At 39.7% G+C, this 25,200-nt stretch overlaps 1 protein-coding gene across 3 annotated transcripts in view; it reads left to right on the top strand.

Annotated features, from left to right (window-relative positions):
* Positions 1-25,200, top strand: part of FBXW5 (F-box and WD repeat domain containing 5) — a 256,286-nt gene that overhangs the window by 128,181 nt on the left and 102,905 nt on the right. For all 3 annotated transcript variants that reach the window (XM_053695329.1, XM_053695327.1, XM_053695328.1), the window contains exon 3: positions 875-1,032. In XM_053695329.1, coding sequence (XP_053551304.1) covers positions 875-1,032 — 158 coding nt within the window. The remainder of the gene's footprint in view (positions 1-874; positions 1,033-25,200) is intronic.

Here is a 25,200-nt window from a genome sequence, read left to right as displayed (position 1 = left end):
AATTTCCATGAATAAAATCTTTTTCTGGTTCCTAATAAATGTGTGTCTGGTTTCTCAATATTCAGACTTGGTTTGATGTACATTTGTTGATGTGTAATGTTAATAGAGATGTCTATACATGTGTGTGTATTGGAATTGAATAATTAGGACATTGTTGAGATTTTCCACTGGGCTAAAGCCCCAGATTCATAAGGATCTTAGCGACACCCCAGCATGTAGCAACAAAATACTGGCTGGTAATAAATATGTGTACGGTTTCTCAATATTTAGGCTGACTCCCAGGTTTGATATACTAGTTTATGGGTTTTGTTATGTATAGAGATGTGTAATATAAATATAGAGATGTGTATACGTGTGTGTGTGTGTGTGTGTAGGACAGTGTTAAAGGACCAGTCAACACAGTAGATTTGCATAATCAACAAATGCAAGATAACAAGACAATGCAATAGCACTTAGTCTGAACTTCAAATGAGCAGTAGATTTTTTTTCTTCTGACAATTTTAAAAGTTATGTCTTTTTCCACTCCCCCTGTACCATGTGACAGCCATCAGCCAATCACAAATGCATACACGTACCATGTGACAGCCATCAGCCATTCAGAAATGCATACGCTTATTCTTGCACATGCTCAGTAGTAGCTGGTGACTCAAAAAGTTTAAATATAAAAAGACTGTGCACATTTAGTTAATGGAAGTAAATTGGAAAGTTGTTTAAAATGGCATGCTCTTTCTGAACAATTAAAGTTTAATTTTGATTGATTGTCCCTTTAAGTTCTTCACTGGGCTAAAGCCCCGGATTCATAAGGATCTCAGCAACACCCCAGCATGTAGCAACACTATATAGCTTAAACAGAATATATCTAATTCTTTCTCAGGCTCAACTTCATGGCTGGAGGAGTTTCAGCGTCTTTGCGACACTGTGCCCTGTGTGGAGATCCAGAGACTGAGGGAACACACTGACCAGGTCCTTCATATCAGCTTCTCTCACTCCGGAAGACTTTTTGCTTCCTGCTCCAAGGACTGCACTGCCAAGGTAAGAAAAGCACCAGAAAGCCCTATATCTATATTGTTTTTTTTTTTTTTTTTTTTTTTTTAAATATAATTTTTTATTGAAGTTAAAGTATAGATTAACAAACAAGCTTCGCCATGAGGCCAAGATTACATCAGAGTAAATAATACATTGTCTATAATTTGACATTATTGGAATAAGAAAAACAAGATACACAGGTAACAGAATAATTACATATCGGAACGTTATCTGAAGATAGACAATAAGTTTAGGCGAAGTGAGATATAACTTCGTTTTATGTTATATTATTGATAAATGATCTCCACAGAACTATAGAAAATAATCAATAAAGTATCAGAGTCTGAGATATCAGGCTGTGGAGATCTATCATATGCATCAGCCACTCTTGGGCTGAGATATATAGGGGGGGGGGGAGATATTCAGCGGGTAATCACCGCTATACATAAGAGGTAAACAGTGTAGGGGGGGGGAGGGCGGAGCCTTATATAAGTATGAGAAGTTTAGAGTATGTGCTAGGAGTTTAGGAATGTTCAAGTGGAAGGGTCCCCGCTCTGTCTAGGGAAGATTATATCTAGTAAATCATAGAGCAGATTAGGGTATACTCTGTCATTAAGCTTCCCCTCTGTTAATATGGTTGTACCTATAGGGTAGAAGAAAGTTAGTTAGCAGAGGGACATTATCAGGGCTTAGGATGGCTTAACATTGTCATCACGGCAAGACGTGAACTATGGACAAGGAGGTTAAAAAAAATAGGTTGGTTTTGACCATCGTGAAGTTCTATAAGAGCGGGGAAGTTAGAAAATGTGGATCAGGACTTAAAATGGCTTAGCATTGACATCACCATAATATTTGTGAGCTATGGGACAGAAGGTTAGGGGATTATGTTGGTTATAACCAGAAGGAAACTTAGGAAACTGTCCAGAAGGGACTGGGGATACGTTCAGGCGTCTGTCTAAGCTCAGGCTGGATGGCTGGGGCTCTGTGTCTGAGAGAGCTGTCATAAACATTGTAAGGGTCATACATAAATACACAGCGAATATATGCCACAGTTAAAGTATCTACGCTCTCAGGGGAGTACAATTATTAATATATAAATAAAAATAAAAAAAATGGTTTGTACAGATATACAATTCTCTGCATGCTCTAAATGATTGAGTAAGATATAGTTTCCCTACACATATCTATATATTTGCCCAAAAAATAAACATTATCTGATATAGTGTGTCTCTAAAGAATGCCTCTATTCTGTCAGTAGAGGCAGGCTTGCCTGAAACAATATTTCTATGAATTGCTCCAGTTATTTGGGCATCAAAATGTTAGTTCTAGTGGTATTTAAGGATCTTCCCCAGTACAACAGTATCTTCAGGCAATAGCCATGTGTCACTAGGGGGTAAGCTTAATTATGATACAGTAGTTATACCTATATGTGGGAGTTAACACTTTTAACTAAATCTTTGTACTTATATAAAAGTAGCTTCAAAACATTTTAGCTTAGAGATAAAGAGTTCTCTGTCTGAGCAGCAGAGTAAATTCCAGAACAGACCACATACATGGAGCCTAACATAAAGCAGATATATTAAATCGTTATGCCCAGGAGTATTGGTAATCATCCCTTCTATAGTATAGTTACAGGTTTAGACAAAAAAATTGCCTCATTAGAACAACTATAGCCTAAAGAGGCTAATCAAACTGACAGAAATGTTATAAGATGTGAATTATGCCAATACCGTAACTCCTCTTCTACTGATATTATTGCGTTCTACATAAAATATATGGGGAAAGCATGTAAGGGGGAGGTGTAGTTAAGACAGTATATTTAACCTATAATTACTGCAATTGAACAGTCTCAGTGAAAGCAAGTGAAATTTGACCAGGGAAACATTATAATCCTGGTATAAGTATACATGTGAAAACAAAAAGAAAAAAACTGGCACTACACTGTAGGTAAGTGAGATAAGAAATTTGTATTCCGGTGCTACCCCTTTAAATAAGATACATTTAAACACTAGAGGATAGACAGATTAGGGGTTTAGATAGCACTCACTCTCACTTTCAAAGGTGACAATATAAAACATACATGCTTTATTTAATTAAGTAAAAAAGAAAAGGGGGATAAACCTCCCTAGAAATGGTTAAACTACCCACAACCTTAGAACCAAAAACAACTTTTAAAAGCAAATAAACCGCTAGTCACTCCTCTGTTTCCTGGCCGGGAACTGGAAACACCGGCATCAGGTGGCTAGAGTGACAATGCGGTATTAGACTCTAAAGTTTAAATAACAAACGCGTTTCGGCTCCGTGAGCCTTTGTCAATGTTTCACTTAGAGATTCTAAAATGAATAAGCCGAGGCTGTGGTGTGCGCGGCTTTTTATTTGAACCTTGTACTATTGCTATCCAATCCGGAGGGTGCTACAAGGCAACGCCTCATTATCTATCAATGGGCGTTCAGGTATGCTTCCACCCACTGTTAAAAGAATTGGGATTGGATATTAGTTAGGTTCTCTTCTAATGGTCTGCACTATTATTGGTGGATTATATCAGAAAAGTAAAAGTCAATCACGCTCTTTCTCTTGCATTACTTAAAAGATGACATTTATTACCATCCTATAACGGTGAATTGAAGATATATATTATCAATGAAATATCGTTCAATTTGGAAATTAATCCAACACCGGATAAATCTCTTATAAAGTGTTATTATTTATCATTCATGGTAAGACATCAACCTACAAGTAAGATGCATATTAATTAGAATCCGAATTTCAATCCCTATTTGCTTATAGATAACAATTCCTTAGAAGATAGTCTATAGCTCCCCATTATTGTGTTATTCACAGAGTGTATTTCATGGTTGCCATAAATATCGCACTTGTTAAAAAGGATTGTGTTTATATTTATATAAGCTTCTTAGGTTATACATGCACAAAATTCTTATACAAAGCTCCACTATGTATCTTACAATTATAAAATAATATGACTTTGGACAGTGGGTGATTACAGATATATGTGCAGTTTTGAAAAACAAATATAATGATTCTATTGCATCTATATCACTAGCAATCAGAGCATCTGAAGTCAGTGTGTGAGATGGTTAGGTTGTAATGTAGGGTGGTGGGTCACATATAACATATAAAGGCCATTTACTTTCTTTAGCAAAAAGGATTAAACAGGACAAGAAAACGTATTATTGTCTCACTTTGGCCTTGTTTATTTATCATTTACAGAGCCCTTATGTTAGCTTGTCTATGGACTATTTGATATATGCCCAATTCACCGTTACACATCCAATTATTACGGTGGCCAAATTATTCATTATTGGGAACCACGTATCACTCTAAAATAAAGTGATATTAATTGGAAATACAAAACACATACTGACAGACAGCAATAGAGAAAGTAATCACTATTCAGATATATACCCAATAATTGTTAAACTCATTCATGCCATTGGGTATGACAGTGTTCAGATTGAAAACCCATTTGGTTTCCATCTTTAACAGTCTGTTTTCCGTATTCCCCCCTCTTATTCCTGGTTTCAGTTTCTCTAATCCCCAGCATTTTAAAGCATTGGTTTTCCCACTATGATATTGAAGAAAGTGTTTAGCTACACTCGTTATTTGTTTTTTATCTTCAATATCTTTGTGGGCTGTCCTTATGTTGCTCAGATGTTCAGTTATACGTTTACCCAGACTGCGTGTAGTCATGCCAACGTAATATAAATTACAACTACAGGATATGCAGTAAATTACGTTGGTACTTTGACAATTGATGTGTTCTTTTATGGTCCACGTATAATTAAATCTGTCCACTATAGATTGTTTTTTTACCATATGCTGGCATACTTTACAATGCCCACAGCCTATAGAACCCTTGTAAGTTGGAGATTTCTTTGCATTCCTGTCATAGTGACTAGTTATAAGCTTGTCACTGATGTTACTTGCTCTCCTGTATGTTACTAACGGTCTCTCAGGTAGCAATGGTTTTAAAAGTGTGTCCTGGGTAAGGACATACCAATGTTTTCGTAAAATGCTGGTAATGTGATCACTTTGTGGTGAGAAAGTGGTAATAAACCTAAGAGGGGTATTAGATTCTTTTAATTTGGGAGTTAAAAGTTCCCGTCTATCCTTCAGTAATGCTCGATTGTAAGCTTTGGCTAGTAACTTTCTAGAATAACCACGTTCCAATAATCTTTCTCTCAGATCTCTCGCAGCTATCTTAAAGTTCTCAATAGTACTGCAATTACGTCGTAGACGTATATATTCCCCCATTGGGAGCCCCCTAATAGTTGCTGGATGATCCTGTGCCCTGACATACGCTAATATATATCTGGGCTGGTGGGAGGAAACAGTGGTTTTCAATGAAGACCTCAAACATCTGACCCAATATGTCTCCCACTGGTCCAGATATATAGATGATATATTATTCGTATGGAATGGACCACCAGACCTTTTGACTGAATTTATAACAGTTCTCAATGACAATCCCTTTGGACTATACCTCACATCTACCATAAATAAGACAAAAGTGGAATTTTTGGACCTGTATATTCATAAAACCGATAATACTATTGAAACATCGGCATACAGAAAGCCTACCTCCACTAATAATATTTTAGATGCTAATAGTTATCACCATCCAGCAACTATTAGGGGGCTCCCAATGGGGGAATATATACGTCTACGACGTAATTGCAGTACTATTGAGAACTTTAAGATAGCTGCGAGAGATCTGAGAGAAAGATTATTGGAACGTGGTTATTCTAGAAAGTTACTAGCCAAAGCTTACAATCGAGCATTACTGAAGGATAGACGGGAACTTTTAACTCCCAAATTAAAAGAATCTAATACCCCTCTTAGGTTTATTACCACTTTCTCACCACAAAGTGATCACATTACCAGCATTTTACGAAAACATTGGTATGTCCTTACCCAGGACACACTTTTAAAACCATTGCTACCTGAGAGACCGTTAGTAACATACAGGAGAGCAAGTAACATCAGTGACAAGCTTATAACTAGTCACTATGACAGGAATGCAAAGAAATCTCCAACTTACAAGGGTTCTATAGGCTGTGGGCATTGTAAAGTATGCCAGCATATGGTAAAAAAACAATCTATAGTGGACAGATTTAATTATACGTGGACCATAAAAGAACACATCAATTGTCAAAGTACCAACGTAATTTACTGCATATCCTGTAGTTGTAATTTATATTACGTTGGCATGACTACACGCAGTCTGGGTAAACGTATAACTGAACATCTGAGCAACATAAGGACAGCCCACAAAGATATTGAAGATAAAAAACAAATAACGAGTGTAGCTAAACACTTTCTTCAATATCATAGTGGGAAAACCAATGCTTTAAAATGCTGGGGATTAGAGAAACTGAAACCAGGAATAAGAGGGGGGAATACGGAAAACAGACTGTTAAAGATGGAAACCAAATGGGTTTTCAATCTGAACACTGTCATACCCAATGGCATGAATGAGTTTAACAATTATTGGGTATATATCTGAATAGTGATTACTTTCTCTATTGCTGTCTGTCAGTATGTGTTTTGTATTTCCAATTAATATCACTTTATTTTAGAGTGATACGTGGTTCCCAATAATGAATAATTTGGCCACCGTAATAATTGGATGTGTAACGGTGAATTGGGCATATATCAAATAGTCCATAGACAAGCTAACATAAGGGCTCTGTAAATGATAAATAAACAAGGCCAAAGTGAGACAATAATACGTTTTCTTGTCCTGTTTAATCCTTTTTGCTAAAGAAAGTAAATGGCCTTTATATGTTATATGTGACCCACCACCCTACATTACAACCTAACCATCTCACACACTGACTTCAGATGCTCTGATTGCTAGTGATATAGATGCAATAGAATCATTATATTTGTTTTTCAAAACTGCACATATATCTGTAATCACCCACTGTCCAAAGTCATATTATTTTATAATTGTAAGATACATAGTGGAGCTTTGTATAAGAATTTTGTGCATGTATAACCTAAGAAGCTTATATAAATATAAACACAATCCTTTTTAACAAGTGCGATATTTATGGCAACCATGAAATACACTCTGTGAATAACACAATAATGGGGAGCTATAGACTATCTTCTAAGGAATTGTTATCTATAAGCAAATAGGGATTGAAATTCGGATTCTAATTAATATGCATCTTACTTGTAGGTTGATGTCTTACCATGAATGATAAATAATAACACTTTATAAGAGATTTATCCGGTGTTGGATTAATTTCCAAATTGAACGATATTTCATTGATAATATATATCTTCAATTCACCGTTATAGGATGGTAATAAATGTCATCTTTTAAGTAATGCAAGAGAAAGAGCGTGATTGACTTTTACTTTTCTGATATAATCCACCAATAATAGTGCAGACCATTAGAAGAGAACCTAACTAATATCCAATCCCAATTCTTTTAACAGTGGGTGGAAGCATACCTGAACGCCCATTGATAGATAATGAGGCGTTGTCTTGTAGCACCCTCCGGATTGGATAGCAATAGTACAAGGTTCAAATAAAAAGCCGCGCACACCACAGCCTCGGCTTATTCATTTTAGAATCTCTAAGTGAAACATTGACAAAGGCTCACGGAGCCGAAACGCGTTTGTTATTTAAACTTTAGAGTCTAATACCGCATTGTCACTCTAGCCACCTGATGCCGGTGTTTCCAGTTCCCGGCCAGGAAACAGAGGAGTGACTAGCGGTTTATTTGCTTTTAAAAGTTGTTTTTGGTTCTAAGGTTGTGGGTAGTTTAACCATTTCTAGGGAGGTTTATCCCCCTTTTCTTTTTTACTTAATTAAATAAAGCATGTATGTTTTATATTGTCACCTTTGAAAGTGAGAGTGAGTGCTATCTAAACCCCTAATCTGTCTATCCTCTAGTGTTTATAAGTATACATGTAGCATAAATGTGAATACAGATAACTGCCATCATCTTAGATAGCTCTAAACTCCAAAATGCTGAAAGATAAAAACTTAATCCTAACTGATGTTATGAGAGGAGTTAAACTCAATCTTACTGCAGTAGTATTAAGCAATATGCGATAGAAAAGACTGTAGGCTAACAACATAGATGACAAGTTTTACACGCAGTTTATAGGCTATTAAAGTTAAACAAAAATAAAACTTGGTGATAACTGAATGAAAAGAAACTGTCCGTATCAAACTACTAATGAGAGGGTTGCCAGGGCACACATTGCTTCTAAAAATTGTAAGGTAACTTAAGTACTTTTGCAGCTAGCCACTAGCCCATTACCCAACACCAACTTTCTGAGGGACCTGAAGATCCTGCGGGGAAAAGTCTATTCCGGTAGCATGACATATATAGACAGGGACCCTTGATGCCCTCCTGATGCTCCAAATAGCCTGGTGATTTAAAAGGCGAAGATTCTTCATTAAAATGTGGAGGGACACCACAAGGCTTCTTAGTTGCTGCTCTTTGCGCAGCTGTGGCGTGAGAGCAAGGCTCCTAAACTGTGGATCCCCATAGCGAGCAGTCAGAGTTCTTAGAGCGGAGTCTAAATGGAATTTCCCATCGACCGGCCGTGTCAGCCCAACACCGTCGGGCAGGATGTCAGCAGTTGGAGGTGCGCAGAGTAAAGCGTCAGAATGCTCACATAACTGCCCCAAGTCCTCAGGCAAGGAATCGGCAACGCAATCTCCCACCTCATGTTGAAGATCCGTTACATCGGACATGCTGCTCCGTGCCTCTCTTCTCAGATGCTGGTAAGGTTCTAGTGCGTCTGTCCCGCTTGAGACCTCCAGCCTATTGCTAGTTGCCGGTATCGGAGTCGGATCCTTAACCGCTCTCAGCTCAGAAATTAGTTCCTTCTGGTGGTCATCCAGTGCCGACATTAGGTTACGCAGCATGTCTGCAATGCTCCCCTCCATATTTGAAGTGATGGTTATGGTAGATGTGCTGTGCTTCTGGAGATGCTCTGCCGCTATTTCAGCTTCTCTCTTTTAGCTTCCTACTAGTAGTTCTAATAAAGCTGGGAGTAGTAGGTTGGAGATCGCTAACACTCTGCGATATGCAGTAATATGCAGAGGGCCCCGAAAATGGCGGCTGGGCCTATTCATACGGAGTAGTTAGCTTCCTGGCCAATGTTATATGTCAGCTGTCTATCAACTGTTGTACAATTAGAAGGTTATCCTGCAGTCCCAGGTATAGACAAATGCAAACTTAGCACTTTCGGTAGTATATTATACCCTTTTAATTTCTCAATAATCAGGAGCTCTCATGCCACACGTCTCACTCCTTCAGCTGCTGGCTCCGCCCCCCCTCTATATTGTTTTTTAACTAGTGTTTGTTCTTCGAAAGGATGTAGAAATACTTCTTCGCTTTTAATCTAGGTTTACAATGGTTGCAAGGGCTTGTGAAATGAGAACTTAGCTGCAAATACATGTCAGAATATTCACACAACAGTAATACAATGTAACAAAAATACTCCAGAGTTGTCCTTGTGTATTAGTTTATGCAAAAAATAAAACACACAATGGCTTCACAAACAAAGCTCCCAATGTGGCAAATCTGATCTCAAAACGAATACATTGCAGTAAATGACAAAATCCCTGAATATCTGAATTATTCATTTACATCCTTTTAAAACGCTTGACAATCCGCAATCGTGTTATGATCAGTTCCTTTCATATATTGATATTGTAATTCATTTACGTAGCGTTAAATATTTGTAATTAGAAACGCCCCTCATGTCTTGCGGCTTTACCCTGAGTTTAAAAGATAGCAACATGTAAAGGGAAGATGACCTCTCACAACCTGTTAGGGGAGTACCAAGCACTATGACTTGTTGTGCTAATACCTGCCAGAGTCAGTTTAACCAGTAGCTACTTCATTCAGATGGGCATCATCCTAGCTGTTGAAGTGAGAAAACTGCATTACACCCTATCTTCTGGCATTATGTGCCCTGTACACTTCGCTGCTTAATACTGCCAATCATAAACTACAGGAAAAACTAACTGGTCTATAGCTTCCTGGATCATCCCTACTTCCCTTTTTGAAGAGTGGCACCACATCAGCTTTACGCCAATCCTTGGGTACCATGCCTGAGGATAATGAGTCTTGAAAAATTAAGAGTAGAGGTTTGTCTATAACAGTGCTAAGTTCCCTTAACACCCTTGGGTGTATTCCATCTGGGCCTGGAGTTTTATTTACCTTAATATTATCCAATTTGTTCCCGATATCCTCTATACATAAACCAATTAATGGTATGGGCTGGCATGTTCTATTTTGTTCCAAAGTATCATCCAATGGTTCCTCTCTTGTGTATACTGAAGAAAAAAACTGGTTTAGTATCTCAGCCTTCTCTCTGGGCTGCATTAAAGGCTTCACTAGTTAAAAAAGACTCACTAATTAGATTCAACAGACTGTCAATGCTATTCAGCAGAGTGCATAGATGCAGCCCAGATTGTGGTGTCATCAGTGGGCGGAGCTTGGGAGCCACTTTAAAGTGACCCGAAACAATAGTAATTTCTTTTGCAAGATGTACCGAGTCCACGGTTTCATCCTTACTTGTGGGATATTATCCTTCCTAACAGGAAGTGGCAAAGAGAGCACCCACAGAAGAGATAGCTCCCCCCTTAACTCCACCCCCCAGTCATTCTCTTTGCCGGCTCTAAGCAGGAAGAGTAAAGTGAAAGAGGTGATAAACTGTTAGTTTTTATTTTTCTTCAAGCAAGAGTTTGTTATTTTAAATGGTAGCGGTGTGTACTATTTACTCTAAGGCAGGAGATGGATGAAGATTTCTGCCTAGAGGATGATGATCTTAGCATTTGTAACTAAGGTCCTCTGCTGTTCCCACAGAAGCTGAGGAGTACAGGAAAACTTCAGTGTGAGCTACGGTTTCTTGCTATACAGCAATGAAGGTATGTTCAGTCGTTTTTTCTGGAGAGACTGTGATATTTCAGAAAGGCTGACAGTATCCCCATGAGGGAAGGGTAAGCAGCAATCCTAGTCTTATAAGGGGCATTACTAAGCTTGCATAAAGGGGCTAAACTTATGGTTGACACTCAGTTTGAATGAGAGATAGCAAATGGTTGTGTGTTCTGGGAGTACGGTTTATAACACTTTAAGGGACAACTGTATTGAGGGTACACTTGGCTTTTTGGGGTTTTTAAAACCCACATGGCTGTAAAAACGCTTGGTATGTTTCTTTGAAGGCCTTAGTAACATCGAGTGATATGGGCGGGGCCTATTTTCGCGCCTCAGTTGCGAAGTTGTTTTCTCTAGACAAGCAGCAAGCTACAACACCGGAGGGTCCTGGTGAACTTCTTGGGCCAAATTGAAGCTTTATCCCCACATTACCAATCCCTAAGGGCAGGTAGGCGCCACAGCAGAGCTGTGGCAAGGTGCTGACAGGGGTTTTACCGGTTTTTGACACTTTGTCAATCCGGTTTCCATATTTGGGAGTTAATTGGTTAAATTGCTTGTGGTGCAATCTTACTAAAGCTTATTGATTATACTGTAAAAATTTCGGAAAAATTGAGATAATTTTAAGCAGTTTTGCAGTTTGTGTATGCCTTTTTTTTCTCTTAAAGGCACAGTACCGTTTTTTTATCATTGTTGTTTTTTCATTAAATAAAGTGTTTTCCAAGCTTGCTTGTCTCATTACTAGCCTGTTCAACATGTCTGACATTGAGGGAAACTCATTGCTCAATATGTTTAGAAGCCATTGTGGAACCCCCTCTTAGAATGTGTCCCACATGTACTGATATGTCTATAAATTGCAAACAGCATATTTTGACTTATAAGAGTTCGGCACTGGATGATTCTCAGACAGAAGGAAATCAGGTTTTGCCATCTAGTTCTCCCCAAGTATCACAACCAGTAACGCCCGCACAAGTGACGCCAAGTACCTCTAGTGCGTCTAATTCTTTCACCTTGCAAGATATGGCCTCAGTTATGAATACTACCCCCACAGAGGTGTTATCTAAACTGCCAGGGTTGCAAGGGAAGCGCAGTAGCTCTGGGTTAAGAACAAATGCTGAGCCTTCTGACGCTTTAGTATCCGTATCCGATACTCCCTCACAATGTTCAGAGGTAGGGATGAGGGATTTGCTATCTGAGGGAGAGATTTCTGATTCAGGAAAGATGTTCCCTCAGACAGATTCAGATATGACGGCATTTAAATTTAAGATAGAATACCTCTGCTTATTGCTCAGGGAGGTTTTAGCGACTCTGGATGATTGTGACCCTATTGTAGTTCCAGAGAAATTGTGTAAAATGGACAAATATTTAGCGGTTCCTGTTTACACTGATGTTTTTCCGGTCCCTAAGTGGATTTCGGACATTGTTACTAAGGAGTGGGATAGACCAGGTATTCCGTTCGCTCCCCCTCCTGTTTTTAAGAAGATGTTTCCCATATCTGACACCATGCGGGACTCATGGCAGACGGTCCCTAAGGTGGAGGGAGCTATTTCTACTCTGGCTAAGCGTACAACTATACCTATTGAGGACAGTTGTGCTTTCAAAGATCCTATGGATAAAAAATTAGAGGGTCTCCTAAAGAAAATTTTTGTTCATCAGGGTTTTCTTCTCCAGCCTATAGCGTGCATTGTTCCTGTAACCACTGCAGCTGCCTTTTGGTTTGAGGCTCTGGAAGAGGCTCTTCAGGTAGAGACCCCATTAGATGATATTCTGGATAGAATTAGGGCTCTTAAGCTAGCTAATTCTTTCATTACAGACGCCGCTTTTCATCTGGCTAAATTAGCGGCAAAGAATTCAGGTTTTGCCATTTTAGACCATAGAGCGTTATGGCTTAAGTCCTGGTCGGCTGATGTGTCATAAAAATCTAAGCTTTTGACCATCCCTTTCAAGGGTAAGACCCTATTCGGGCCTGAACTGAAAGAGATCATTTCAGATATCACTGGAGGGAAGGGTCATGCCCTCCCTCAGGATAAGTCAAATAAGATGAGGACCAAACAAAATAATTTTCGTTCCTTTCGAAACTTCAAGGGTGGTCCCGCTTCCTCTTCCCCTGCTGCAAAGCAAGAGGGGGGCTTTGCTCAATCCAGGCCAGTCTGGAGACCTAAGCTTGCTGCTGCCACCAAGACATCATGAAGGGGTAGCCCCCGATCCGGGACCGGATCTAGTAGGGGGCAGACTCTCCCTCTGCTCAGGCTTGGGCAAGAGACGTTCAGGACTCCTGGGCTGTAGAAATTGTAACCCAGGGGTATCTTCTAGATTTCAAAGATTCTCCTCCAAAGGGGAGATTCCATCTTTCTCAATTGTCTGTAAACCAGACAAAAAGAGAGGCGTTCTTACGCTTTGTAGAAGATCTATTTACCATGGGAGTGATCTGCCCAGTTCCAAAAACAGAACAGGGGCAGGGGTTCTACTCCAATCTGTTTGTGGTTCCCAAAAAAGAGGGAACCTTCAGACCAATTTTAGATCTCAAGATCCTAAACCAATTCCTAAAAGTTCCATCCTTCAAGATGGAGACCATTCGGACTATTTTACCAATGATCCAGGAGGGTCAATATATGACCACCGTGGACTTAAAGGATGCGTATCTACACATTCCTATCCACAAAGATCACCAGTTCCTCAGGTTTGCCTTTCTGGACAAGCATTACCAGTTTGTGGCTCTTCCCTTCGGGTTAGCCACGGCGCCAAGAATCTTCACAAAGGTGCTATGGTCCCTTCTGGCGGTCCTAAGGCCGCGGGGCATAGCAGTGGCGCCTTATCTAGACGACATCCTAATTCAAGCGTCAACTTTCCAACTAGCCAAGTCTCACACGGACTTAGTGTTGGCCTTTCTAAGATCTCATGGGTGGAAGGTGAACGTAAAAAAGAGTTCTCTTTCCCCTCTCACAAGAGATTCATTTCTAGGGACTCTGATAGTCTCGGTGGACATGAAAATATTTCTGACGGAGGTCAGGAAATCAAAGATTTTGACCACCTGCCGAGCTCTTCATTCCCTTCCTCGGCCGTCAGTGGCTCAGTGTATGGAGGTAATCGGATTAATGGTAGCGGCAATGGACGTAGTTCCATATGCTCGCTTACATCTCAGACCACTGCAACTATGCATGCTCAGACAGTGGAATGGGGATTATGCAGATTTGTCTCCTCAGCTAAATCTGGATCTAGAGACCAGAGACTCTCTTCTTTGGTGGTTGTCACAGGATCACCTGTCCCGGGGAATGTGTTTCCGCAGGCCAGCGTGGGTTATAGCGACGACGGACACCAGCCTACTGGGCTGGGGTGCAGTCTGGAATTCCCTGAAAGCACAGAGTTTGTGGGCTCAGGAGGAGGCCCTCCTACCGATTAATATTCTGGAATTAAGAGCGATATTCAATGCTCTTCAGGCGTGGCCTCAGCTGGTTTCGGCCGGATTCATCAGATTTCAGTCGGACAACATCACGACTGTGGCTTATATCAATCATCAGGGGGGAACAAGGAGTTCCTTAGCGATGATAGAAGTTTCCAGGATAATCCGATGGGCAGAGACTCACTCTTGTCATCTATCAGCGATCTATATCCCAGGGGTAGAGAACTGGGAGGCAGATTTTCAAAGTTGTCAGACTTTTCATCCGTGGGAGTGGGAGCTCCATCCGGAGGTGTTTGCTCAACTGGTTCAGCTATAGGGCACACCAGAATTGGCTCTGATACCGTCTCGTCAGAACGCCAAACTTCCTCGTTACTGATCCAGGTCAAGGGATCCTCAGGCAGTACTGATAGGTGCTCTAGCAGTACCCTGGTCGTTAGAGCTTGCTTATGTGTTTTCACTTTTCCCTCTCCTTCCGCGTCTGATTGCCAGAATCAAACAGGAGAGAGCTTTGGTGATTTTGATAGCACCTGCGTGTCCACGCAGGACTTGGTATGCAGACCTGGTGGACATGTCATCTCTGCCACCATGGACTCTGCCACTGAGACAGGACCTTCTGATTCAAGGTCCGTTCAAGCATCCAAATCTATTTTCTCTGCAACTGACTGCTTGGAGATGAACGCTTGATTTTATCATAGCGGGGTTTCTCTGAGTTGGTCATAGATACCTTGATTCAGGCTCGAAAGCCTGTCACCAGGAAAATCTATCATAAGATATGGCGTAAATATCTTTTTTGGTGCAAATCCAAAGGCTACTCATGGAGTCAGATCAGGATTCCTAGGATTTTGTCCTTTCTTCAAGAGGGATTGGAGAAAGGATTGTCAGCTAGTTCCTTAAAAGGACAGATATCTGCTTTGTCTATTCTATTGCACAAGCGTCTGGCAGATGTCCCAGACTTTCAGGCTTTTTGTCAGGCTTTAGTTAGAATCAAGCCTGTGTTTAAACCTGTTGCTCCGCCATGGAGTCTAAATTTAGTTCTTAAAGTTCTTCAGGGGGTTCCGTTTGAACCCATGCATTCCATAGATATTAAGCTTCTATCTTGGAAAGTTCTGTTTCTAGTTGCTATCTCTTCAGCTCGAAGAGTTTCGGAACTATCTGCATTACAATTTGACTCGCCTTATCTTGTTTTCCATTCTGATAAGGTGGTTTTGCGTACCAAACCTGGGTTCCTCCCTAAGGTTGTTACTAACAGGAATATCAATCAGGAGATTGTTGTTCCTTCTCTGTGTCCTAATCCTTCTTCTAAGAAGGAACGTCTATTGCACAACTTGGACGTGGTTCGTGCTTTGAAGTTCTATTTGCAGGCAACCAAAGATTTTCGTCAAACATCTTCTATGTTTGTTGTCTATTCTGGAAAGCATAGGGGTCAAAAGGCTACGGCTACCTCTCTTTCCTTTTGGCTGAAAAGCATCATCCGTTTGGCTTATGAGACTGCTGGACAGCAGCCTCCTGAAACAATTACTGCTCACTCTACTAGAGCGGGGGCTTCCACATGGGCTTTTAAAAATGAGGCTTCTGTTGAACAAATTTGTAAGGCTGCGACTTGGTCTTCGCTTCATACCTTTTCCAAATTTTACAGATTTTATACTTTTGCTTCTTCAGAGGCTATTTTTGGGAGAGAGGTTTTGCAAGCAGTGGTGCCTTCCGTTTAGGTTCCTGTCTTGTCCCTCCCTTCATCCGTGTCCTAAAGCTTTGGTATTGGTATCCCACAAGTAAGGATGAAACCGTGAACTCGGTACATCTTGCAAAAGAAAACAAAATTAATGCTTACCTGATAAATTTCTTTCTTTTGCGATGTACCGAGTCCACGGCCCGCCCTGTATATTCAAGACAGATAGTATTTTTTATTGAAAACTTCAGTCACCTCTGCACCTTTATAGTTTCTCCTTTTTCTTCCTTGGCCTTCGGTCGAATGACTGTGGGGTGGAGTTAAGGGGGGAGCTATATAGACAGCTCTGCTGTGGTGCTCTCTTTGCCACTTCCTGTTACGAAGGATAATATCCCACAAGTAAGGATGAAACCGTGGACTCGGTACATCGCAAAAGAAAGAAATTTAGCAGGTAAGCATAAATTTTGTTTTTAAAATAACTTTTTTACTGTTACTGCTGCAGGATAAAGAAAGGGTGCAGGAGGATATTTGCAGCTTAATCTAAAGTAAGACTTTAAGATGACTAAGGTGTTGACTGTCCTGTTTAAAGAGAGATTTTTTTTATTTGCATTTAACCCCTTAATGACAACTGACGTACCAGGTACGTCCTGCAAAAACTAGCAGTTAGTGACAATGGACGTACCTGGTACGTCAGTTGTTTAAGAGAGTGCTGGAAGCGATCGCAATTGCTTCCAGCAGCTCTCAGGGTATTGCAGTGATGCCTCGATATGGAGGCATCCTGCAATACCTTTTAACAAGCCTCCGATGCAGAGAGAGCCACTCTGTGGCCCTCTCTGCACCGGTATCAATGGTGCAGTGTTCCGGGGGGAAGGGAAGCAAAGAGGCGGCAGCGTGCGGGCGCGCGCGCGCATATTAGCCACTGACACCAATGAAAAAAAAAAAAGTTCAAAACATAAAAAAAATAAAATATATATATAAAAGGATCTGGGGGGGGGGTTGGGGGTATTGAGGGGGGGGCTGCTACACTACAGAAAAGTTTATAAATATTTTTTGGGGCAAATTGGGTACTGGCAGACAGCTGCCAGTACCCAAGATGGCGGCAATTAAGTAGCAGGGAGGGTTATAGAGCTGTTTGGTGGGGGATCAGGGAGGTTGGGGGCTAAGGCAGGGCTCCATTACAGCAGAATACATTTTTTTTTAAAAATAAAATAAAAAAAAACTCCTTTTATTTAGTACTGGCAGACTTTCTGCCAGTACTTAAGATGGCGGGGACAATTGTGGGGTGGGGGAGGGAAGAGAGCTGTTTGGGAGGGATCAGGGGGTGGGATGTGTCAGGTGGGAGGCTGATCTCTACACTAAAGCTAAAATTAACCCTGCCAGCGCCCTACAAGCTACCTAATTAACTCCTTCACTGCTGGGCATAATTCACGTGTTGTGCGCAGCAGCATTTAGCGGCCTTCTAATTAACAAAAAGCAACGCCAAAGCCATATATGTCTGCTATTTCTGAACAAAGGGGATCCCAGAGAAGCTTTTACAACCATTTGTGCCATAATTGCACAAACTGTTTGTAAATAATTTCAGTGAGAAACCTAAAATTGTGAAAAATTTAAAGGTTTTTTTTATTTGCTCGCATTTGGCGGTGAAATGGTGGCATGAAATGTACCAAAATTGGCCTAGATCAATACTTGGAGTTGTCTACTACACTAAACTAAAACATAATTTATGTAAGAACTTACCTGATAAATTCATTTCTTTCATATTAGCAAGAGTCCATGAGCTAGTGACGTATGGGATATACATTCCTACCAGGAGGGGCAAAGTTTCCCAAACCTTAAAATGCCTATAAATACACCCCTCACCACACCCACAATTCAGTTTAACGAATAGCCAAGAAGTGTGGTGATAAAAAAGTGCGAAAGCATATAAAATAAGGAATTGGAATAATTGTGCTTTATACAAAAAAATCATAACCACCACAAAACGGGTGGGCCTCATGGACTCTTGCTAATATGAAAGAAATGAATTTATCAGGTAAGTTCTTACATAAATTATGTTTTCTTTCATGTAATTAGCAAGAGTCCATGAGCTAGTGACGTATGGGATAATGATTACCCAAGATGTGGATCTTTCCACACAAGAGTCACTAGAGAGGGAGGGATAAAATAAAGACAGCCAATTCCTGCTGAAAATAATCCACACCCAAAATAAAGTTTAATAAAAAACATAAGCAGAAGAGTCAGACTGAAACCGCTGCCTGAAGTACTTTTCTACCAAAAACTGCTTCAGAAGAAGAAAATACATCAAAATGGTAGAATTTAGTAAAAATATGCAAAGAGGACCAAGTTGCAGCTTTGCAAATCTGATCAACCGAAGCTTCATTCCTAAACGGCCAGGAAGTAGAAACTGACCTGGTAGAATGAGCTGTAATCCTCTGAGGCGGAGTTTTACCCGACTCAACATAGGCAAGATGAATTAAAGATTTCAACCAAGATGCCAAAGAAATGGCAGAAGCTTTCTGGCCTTTTCTAGAACCGGAAAAGATAACAAATAGACTAGAAGTCTTTCGGAAAGACTTAGTAGCTTCAACATAATATTTCAAAGCTCTAACAACATCCAAAGAATGCAATGATTTCTCCTTAGAATTCTTAGGATTAGGACATAATGAAGGAACCACAATTTCTCTACTAATGTTGTTGGAATTCACAACTTTAGGTAAAAAATTCAAAAGAAGTTCGCAACACCGCCTTATCCTGATGAAAAATCAGAAAAGGAGACTCACAAGAAAGAGCAGATAATTCAGAAACTCTTCTGGCAGAAGAGATGGCCAAAAGGAACAAAACTTTCCAAGAAAGTAATTTAATGACCAATGAATGCATAGGTTCAAAGGGAGGAGCTTGAAGAGCTCCCAGAACCAAATTCAAACTCCAAGGAGGAGAAATTGACTTAATGACAGGTTTTATACGAACCAAAGCTTGTACAAAACAATAAATATCAGGAAGAATAGCAATCTTTCTGTGAAAAAGAACAGAAAGAGCAGAGATATGTCCTTTCAAGGAACTTGCAGACAAACCCTTATCTAAACCATCCTGAAGAAACTGTAAAATTCTCGGTATTCTAAAAGAATGCCAAGAAAAATGATGAGAAAGACACCAAAAAATATAAGTCTTCCAGACTCTATAATATATCTCTCTAGATACAGATTTACGAGCCTGTAACATAGTATTAATCACAGAGTCAGAGAAACCTCTTTGACCAAGAATCAAGCGTTCAATCGTCATACCTTTAAATTTAAGGATTTCAGATCCTGATGGAAAAAAGGACCTTGTGACAGAAGGTCTGGTCTAACGGAAGAGTCCACGGTTGGCAAGAGGCCATCCGGACAAGATCCGCATACCAAACCTGTAAGGCCATGCCGGAGCTACCAGCAGAACAAACGAGCATTCCTTCAGAATCTTGGAGATTACTCTTGGAAGAAGAACTAGAGGCGGAAAGATATAGGCAGGATGATACTTCCAAGGAAGTGATAATGCATCCACTGCCTCCGCCTAAGGATCCCGGGATCTGGACAGATATCTGGGAAGTTTCTTGTTTAGATGAGACGCCATCAGATCTATTTCTGGAAGTTCCCACATTTGAACAACCTGAAGAAATACCTCTGGGTGAAGAGACCATTCGCCCGGATGCAATGTTTGGCGACTGAGATAATCCGCTTCCCAATTGTCTACACCTGGGATATGAACCGCAGAGATTAGACAGGAGCTGGAGTCCGCCCAAACCAAAAAATTCGAGATATTTCTTTCATAGCCAGAGGACTGTGAGTCGCTCCTTGATGATTGATGTATGCCACAGTTGTGACATTGTCTGTCTGAAAACAAATGAACGATTCTCTCTACAGAAGAGGCCAAAACTGAAGAGCTCTGAAAATTGCACGGAGTTCCAAAATATTTATCGGTAATCTCACCTCCTGAGATTCCCAAACTCCTTGTGCCGACAGAGATCCCCACACAGCTCCCCAACCTGTGAGACTTGTATCTGTTGAAATTACAGTCCAGGTCGGAAGCACAAAAGAAGCCCCCTTAATTAAACGATGGTGATCTGTCCACCACGTTAGAGAGTGTCGAACAATCGGTTTTAAAGATATAAATTGAGATATCTTTGTGTAATCCTTGCACCATTGATTCAGCATACAGAGCTGAAGAGGTCGCATGTGAAAAACGAGCAAAGGGGATTGCGTCCAATGCAGCAGTCATAAGACCTAGAATTTCCATGCATAAGGTTACCAAAGGGAATGATTGTGACTGAAGGTTTCGACAAGCTGAAAACAATTTTAGACGTCTCTTGTCTGTTAAAGACAGAGTCATGGACACTGAATCTATCTGGAAACCCAGAAAGGTTACCCTTGACTGAGGAATCAATGAACTTTTTGGTAAATTGATCCTCCAACCATGATCTTGAAGAAACAACACAAGTCGAATCGCATAAGATTCTTCGAATGAGAAGACTGAGCAAATACCAAGATAATCGTCCAAATAAGGAAATACCAAAACCCTGTTCTCTGAATACAGAAAGAAGGGCACCGAGAATCTTTGAAAAAAATTCTTGGAACTGAGGCTAGGCCAAACGGTAGAGCCACAAAACTGGTAATGCTTGTCTAAAAAGAGAATCTCAGACACTAGAAGTGATCTGAATGAATCGGAATATGCAGATACACATCCTGCAAATCTATTGTAGACATAAAATGCCCTTGCTAAACAAAAGGCAGAATAGTCCTACAGTAACCATCTTGAATGTTGGTATACATAACGATTCAATATTGATAGATCCGGAACTGGTCTGAAGGAATTGACCTTCTTTGGTACAATGAAGAGATAAAATAAAACCCTAGCCCCTGTTCCAGAACTGGAACTGGCATAATTACTCCAGCCAACTCTAGATCTGAAACACATTTCAGAAATGCTGAGCCTTGCTGTGTTAACTGGGACACGGGAAAGAAAAAAATCTCTTAGCAGAAGGCCTTAACTGAAGCCAATTCTGTACCTTTCTGAAACAATGTTCTGAAACCAGAGATTGAGAACGGAATTGATCCAAAGTCCTTTGAAGAAAACGTAATCTGCCCCATACCAGCTGAACTGGAAAAAGGGCCGCACTTTCATGGGTACTTAGGAGCTGACTATAGGTTTCTATAAAGCTTGGATATATTCCAAACTGGAAATAGTTTCCAAACTGATACCGCTCCTGAGGATGAAGGATCAGGCTTTTGTTCCTTATTATGAGAAAAAGAACGAAAAAATGATTATTACCCTGGAAAAAAAGGGAAAAACAAAGTTAACTTAGAAGACATATCAGCATTCCAAGTTAAATCCATAAAGCTTTTCTAGCTAAAATAGCTAGAGACATATACCTGACATCAACTCAAATGATATCAAAAGATGGTATCACCAATAAAATTATTAGCATGTTATAGAATAAAAATAATGCTATAAAATTATGATCTGTTACTTGTTGCGCTAAAACTTCTAACCAAAAAGATGAAGCTGCAGCAACATCCGGTAAAAATATAGCAGGTCTAAGAAGATTACCTAAACATAAGTAAACTTTTCTTAGAAAGGATTCAATTTTCTTATCTAAAGGATCCTTAAATTTAGTACTATCTGCCGTAAGAATAGTAGTACATTTTATCAGGAATAGAGACAGCCCCAAACCTTAGGGATTTTGTCCCAAAAAACTCTAATCTGTCAGATGGCACAGAATATAATTGCTTAAACGTTTAGAAGGAGTAAAAGAATTACCCAAATTATTCCATTCCCTGGAAATTACTTCAGAAAAAGCATCAGGGAGATTAAACACTTCTGGAATAAATACAGGAGATTTAAAAAACCCTATTTAAACGTTTAGATTTAGTATCAAGAGGACCAGAATCCTCTATATCTAAAGCAATTAATACTTCTTTAAATAAAGAACGAATAAATTCCATCTTGAACAAATACAAAGATTTAACAGCATCAACCTCTGAGACAGAAACTTCTGAACCAGAAGAACCATTATCAGTATCAGGACGATGATGTTCATTTAAAAATTAATCTGAAAAAAGAGAAGTTTTTAAAAGACTTTTATGTAAACTAGAAGGAGAAATAACAGACATAGCCTTCTAAATGGATTTAAAAAATAAAATCTCTTATGTTTATCAGGAACACTCTGAAAATTAAATGTTGACAGAACAGCAACAGGTAATATAACAGTACTAATTTTATCTGCATTAATAAGTTTGTCATGACATGCAATACAAACAACAGCTGGAGAAACAGATACCAAAAATTTATAGCAGATACACTTAGCTTGGTAGCTCCAGCCCCGGGCAGTGATTTTCCTGAAGTAACTTCTGACTCAGTTGCAACGTGGAACATCTTGCAATATGTAATAGAAAAAACAACATATAAAGCAAATTGATCAAAATCCTTAAATGACAGTTTCAGGAATGGGAAAAAAATGCCAGTGAACAAGCTTCTAGCAACCAGAAGCAATAAATAATGTGACTTAAATAATGTGGAGACAAAAGCGACGCCCATATTTTTTTAGCGCCAAACAAGACGCCCACATTATTTGGCGCCGAAATGCTTTTGGCGCCAAAATGACGCCACATCCGGAACGCCGACACTTTTGGCGCAAAATAACGTCAAAAAAATGACGCAACTTCCGGCGACACGTATGACGCCGGAAACGGAAAATAATTTTTGCGCCAAAAAAGTCCGCGCCAAGAATGACGCAATAAAATGAAGCATTTTCAGCCCCCGCGAGCCTAACAGCCCACAGGGAAAAAAGAGTCAAATTTTTGAAGGTAAGAAAAAATGATTAATTCAAATGCATTATCCCAAATATGAAACTGACTGTCTGAAAAATAAGGAAAGTTGAACATTCTGAGTCAAGGCAAATAAATGTTTGAATACATATATTTAGAACTTTATAAACAAAGTGCCCAACCATAGCTTAGAGTGTCACAGAAAATAAGATTTACTTACCCCAGGACACTCATCTACATGTTTGTAGAAAGCCAAACCAGTACTGAAACGAGAATCAGCAGAGGTAATGGTATATATAAGAGTATATCGTCGATCTGAAAAGGGAGGTAAGAGATGAATCTCTACGACCGATAACAGAGAACCTATGAAATAGACCCCGTAGAAGGAGATCACTGCATTCAAATAGGCAATACTCTCCTCATATCCCTCTGACATTCACTGCACGCTGAGAGGAAAACCGGGCTCCAACTTGCTGCGGAGCGCATATCAACGTAGAATCTAGCACAAACTTACTTCACCACCTCCATCGGAGGCAAAGTTTGTAAAACTGAATTGTGGGTGTGGTGAGGGGTGTATTTATAGGCATTTTAAGGTTTGGGAAACTTTGCCCCTCCTGGTAGGAATGTATATCCCATACGTCACTAGCTCATGGACTCTTGCTAATTACATGAAAGAAAGCTAAAATTAACCCTACAAGCTCCCTACATGCTCCCTAATTAACCCCTTCACTGCTGGGCATAAAACACGTGTGGTGCGCAGCGGCATTTAGCGGCCTTCTAATTACCAAAAAGCAACCCCAAAGCCATATAAGTCTGCTATTTCTGAACAAAGGCTATCCCAGAGAAGCATTTACAACCATTTGTGCCATAATTGCAGAAGCTGTTTGTAAATAATTTCAGTGGGAAACCTAAAGTTTGTGACAAAATGTGTGAAAAAGTGAACATTTTTTTTAATTTGATCGCATTTGGCGGTGAAACGGTGGCATGAAATATACCAAAATGGGCCTAGATCAATACTTTGGGATGTCTTCTAAAAAAAAATATATACATGTCAAGGGATATTCAGGTATTCCTTACAGATATCAGTGTTCCAATGTAACTAGCGCTAATTTTGAAAAATAATGGTTTGGAAATAGCAAAGTGCTACTTGTACTTATTGCCCTATAACTTACAAAAAAAGCAAAGAACATGTAAACATTGGGTATTTCTAAACTCAGGACAAAATTTAGAAACTATTTAGCATGGGTGTTTTTTAGTGGTTGTAGATGTGTAACAGATTTTGGGGGTCAAAGTTAGAAAAAGTGTGTTTTTTCCATTTTTTCCTCATATTTTATAAAAATTTTTATAGTAAATTATAAGATATGATGAAAATAATGGTATATTTAGAAAGTCCATTTAATGGCGAGAAAAACAGTATATAATATGTGTGGGTACAGTAAATGAGTAAGAGGAAAATTACAGCTGAACACAAACACCACAGAAATGTAAAAATAGCCATTGTCATTAAGGGTAAGAAAATTGAAAAATGGTCTGGTCATTAAGGGGTTAAAAGTGAGTTTTTTTTCTTTTTCTTAAATAGTATTTAAAAAAATATTGCAGTATCTCATGCCCCCTCCCTTTTTTTAATGGTTGTTTATTTTGCTCAATCAAGCTACTTCATGTATTTGTCTACAAGTATAGCTGTGGGACTTAAGACTGTGACACACTGCAAGAGATGCTGCGCGAGGCGAAGCAGTCGCATCGCTTCTGAAGTTCAAATATTTCATCTCTGAGCGCTCAGCTACGCGACCTGACGCAGCAGAGTGCTCAGAGATGAAAAGGCAGGATGCACTGAGCGCGCACAGCCGCATCTACACACTGTGCACCGCTCCGCTTGCCGTGCGTCACAGCCTTTATCCTGGGTCCCTTATTCAGTCACTCGAGATTACCAGCTTGCAGCAAAATTCAATTGAAAAAATCCAAGCCACTATTCAAAATCAAGCTGTCCAAGCTGATATACGCGGCTTGTTGGCCGATGCGTGAAATATTTCAGGAAAATAAACGTGCTTGCAATAATTCACACCAGGAAGCAGTGCAGAAAAAGTACTTATGCATAATTTATTTTTTATGTCACTAGGTACACACAGGACTCATTTATGTTAAATTAAAAGAAACCCCCAAACATAAAAATACCCCAATTTCTCTTGAAAAATCTCTGCCATTTGCAAATATATTTGGCCACATATTTTCCCTGCATTTCTTTTTGAATATGCGTAAAAGTTAAACCTGGATTAAAGCGTTGTATTTTTTTAATACAGCCCAATATGTTTAACCCCTTTTCTGGCTGGGGCAAAACATAGTCTAGGATCAGTAATGCAAACGGGACAAGCTGTAACAAATT

Source organism: Bombina bombina, chromosome 12, assembly GCF_027579735.1.
Source record: "Bombina bombina isolate aBomBom1 chromosome 12, aBomBom1.pri, whole genome shotgun sequence".
Classification (NCBI taxonomy): domain Eukaryota; kingdom Metazoa; phylum Chordata; class Amphibia; order Anura; family Bombinatoridae; genus Bombina; species Bombina bombina.
The sequence above is the reverse complement of the archived record's forward strand: the minus strand, read 5'-3'. Positions and strand labels throughout refer to the sequence as shown.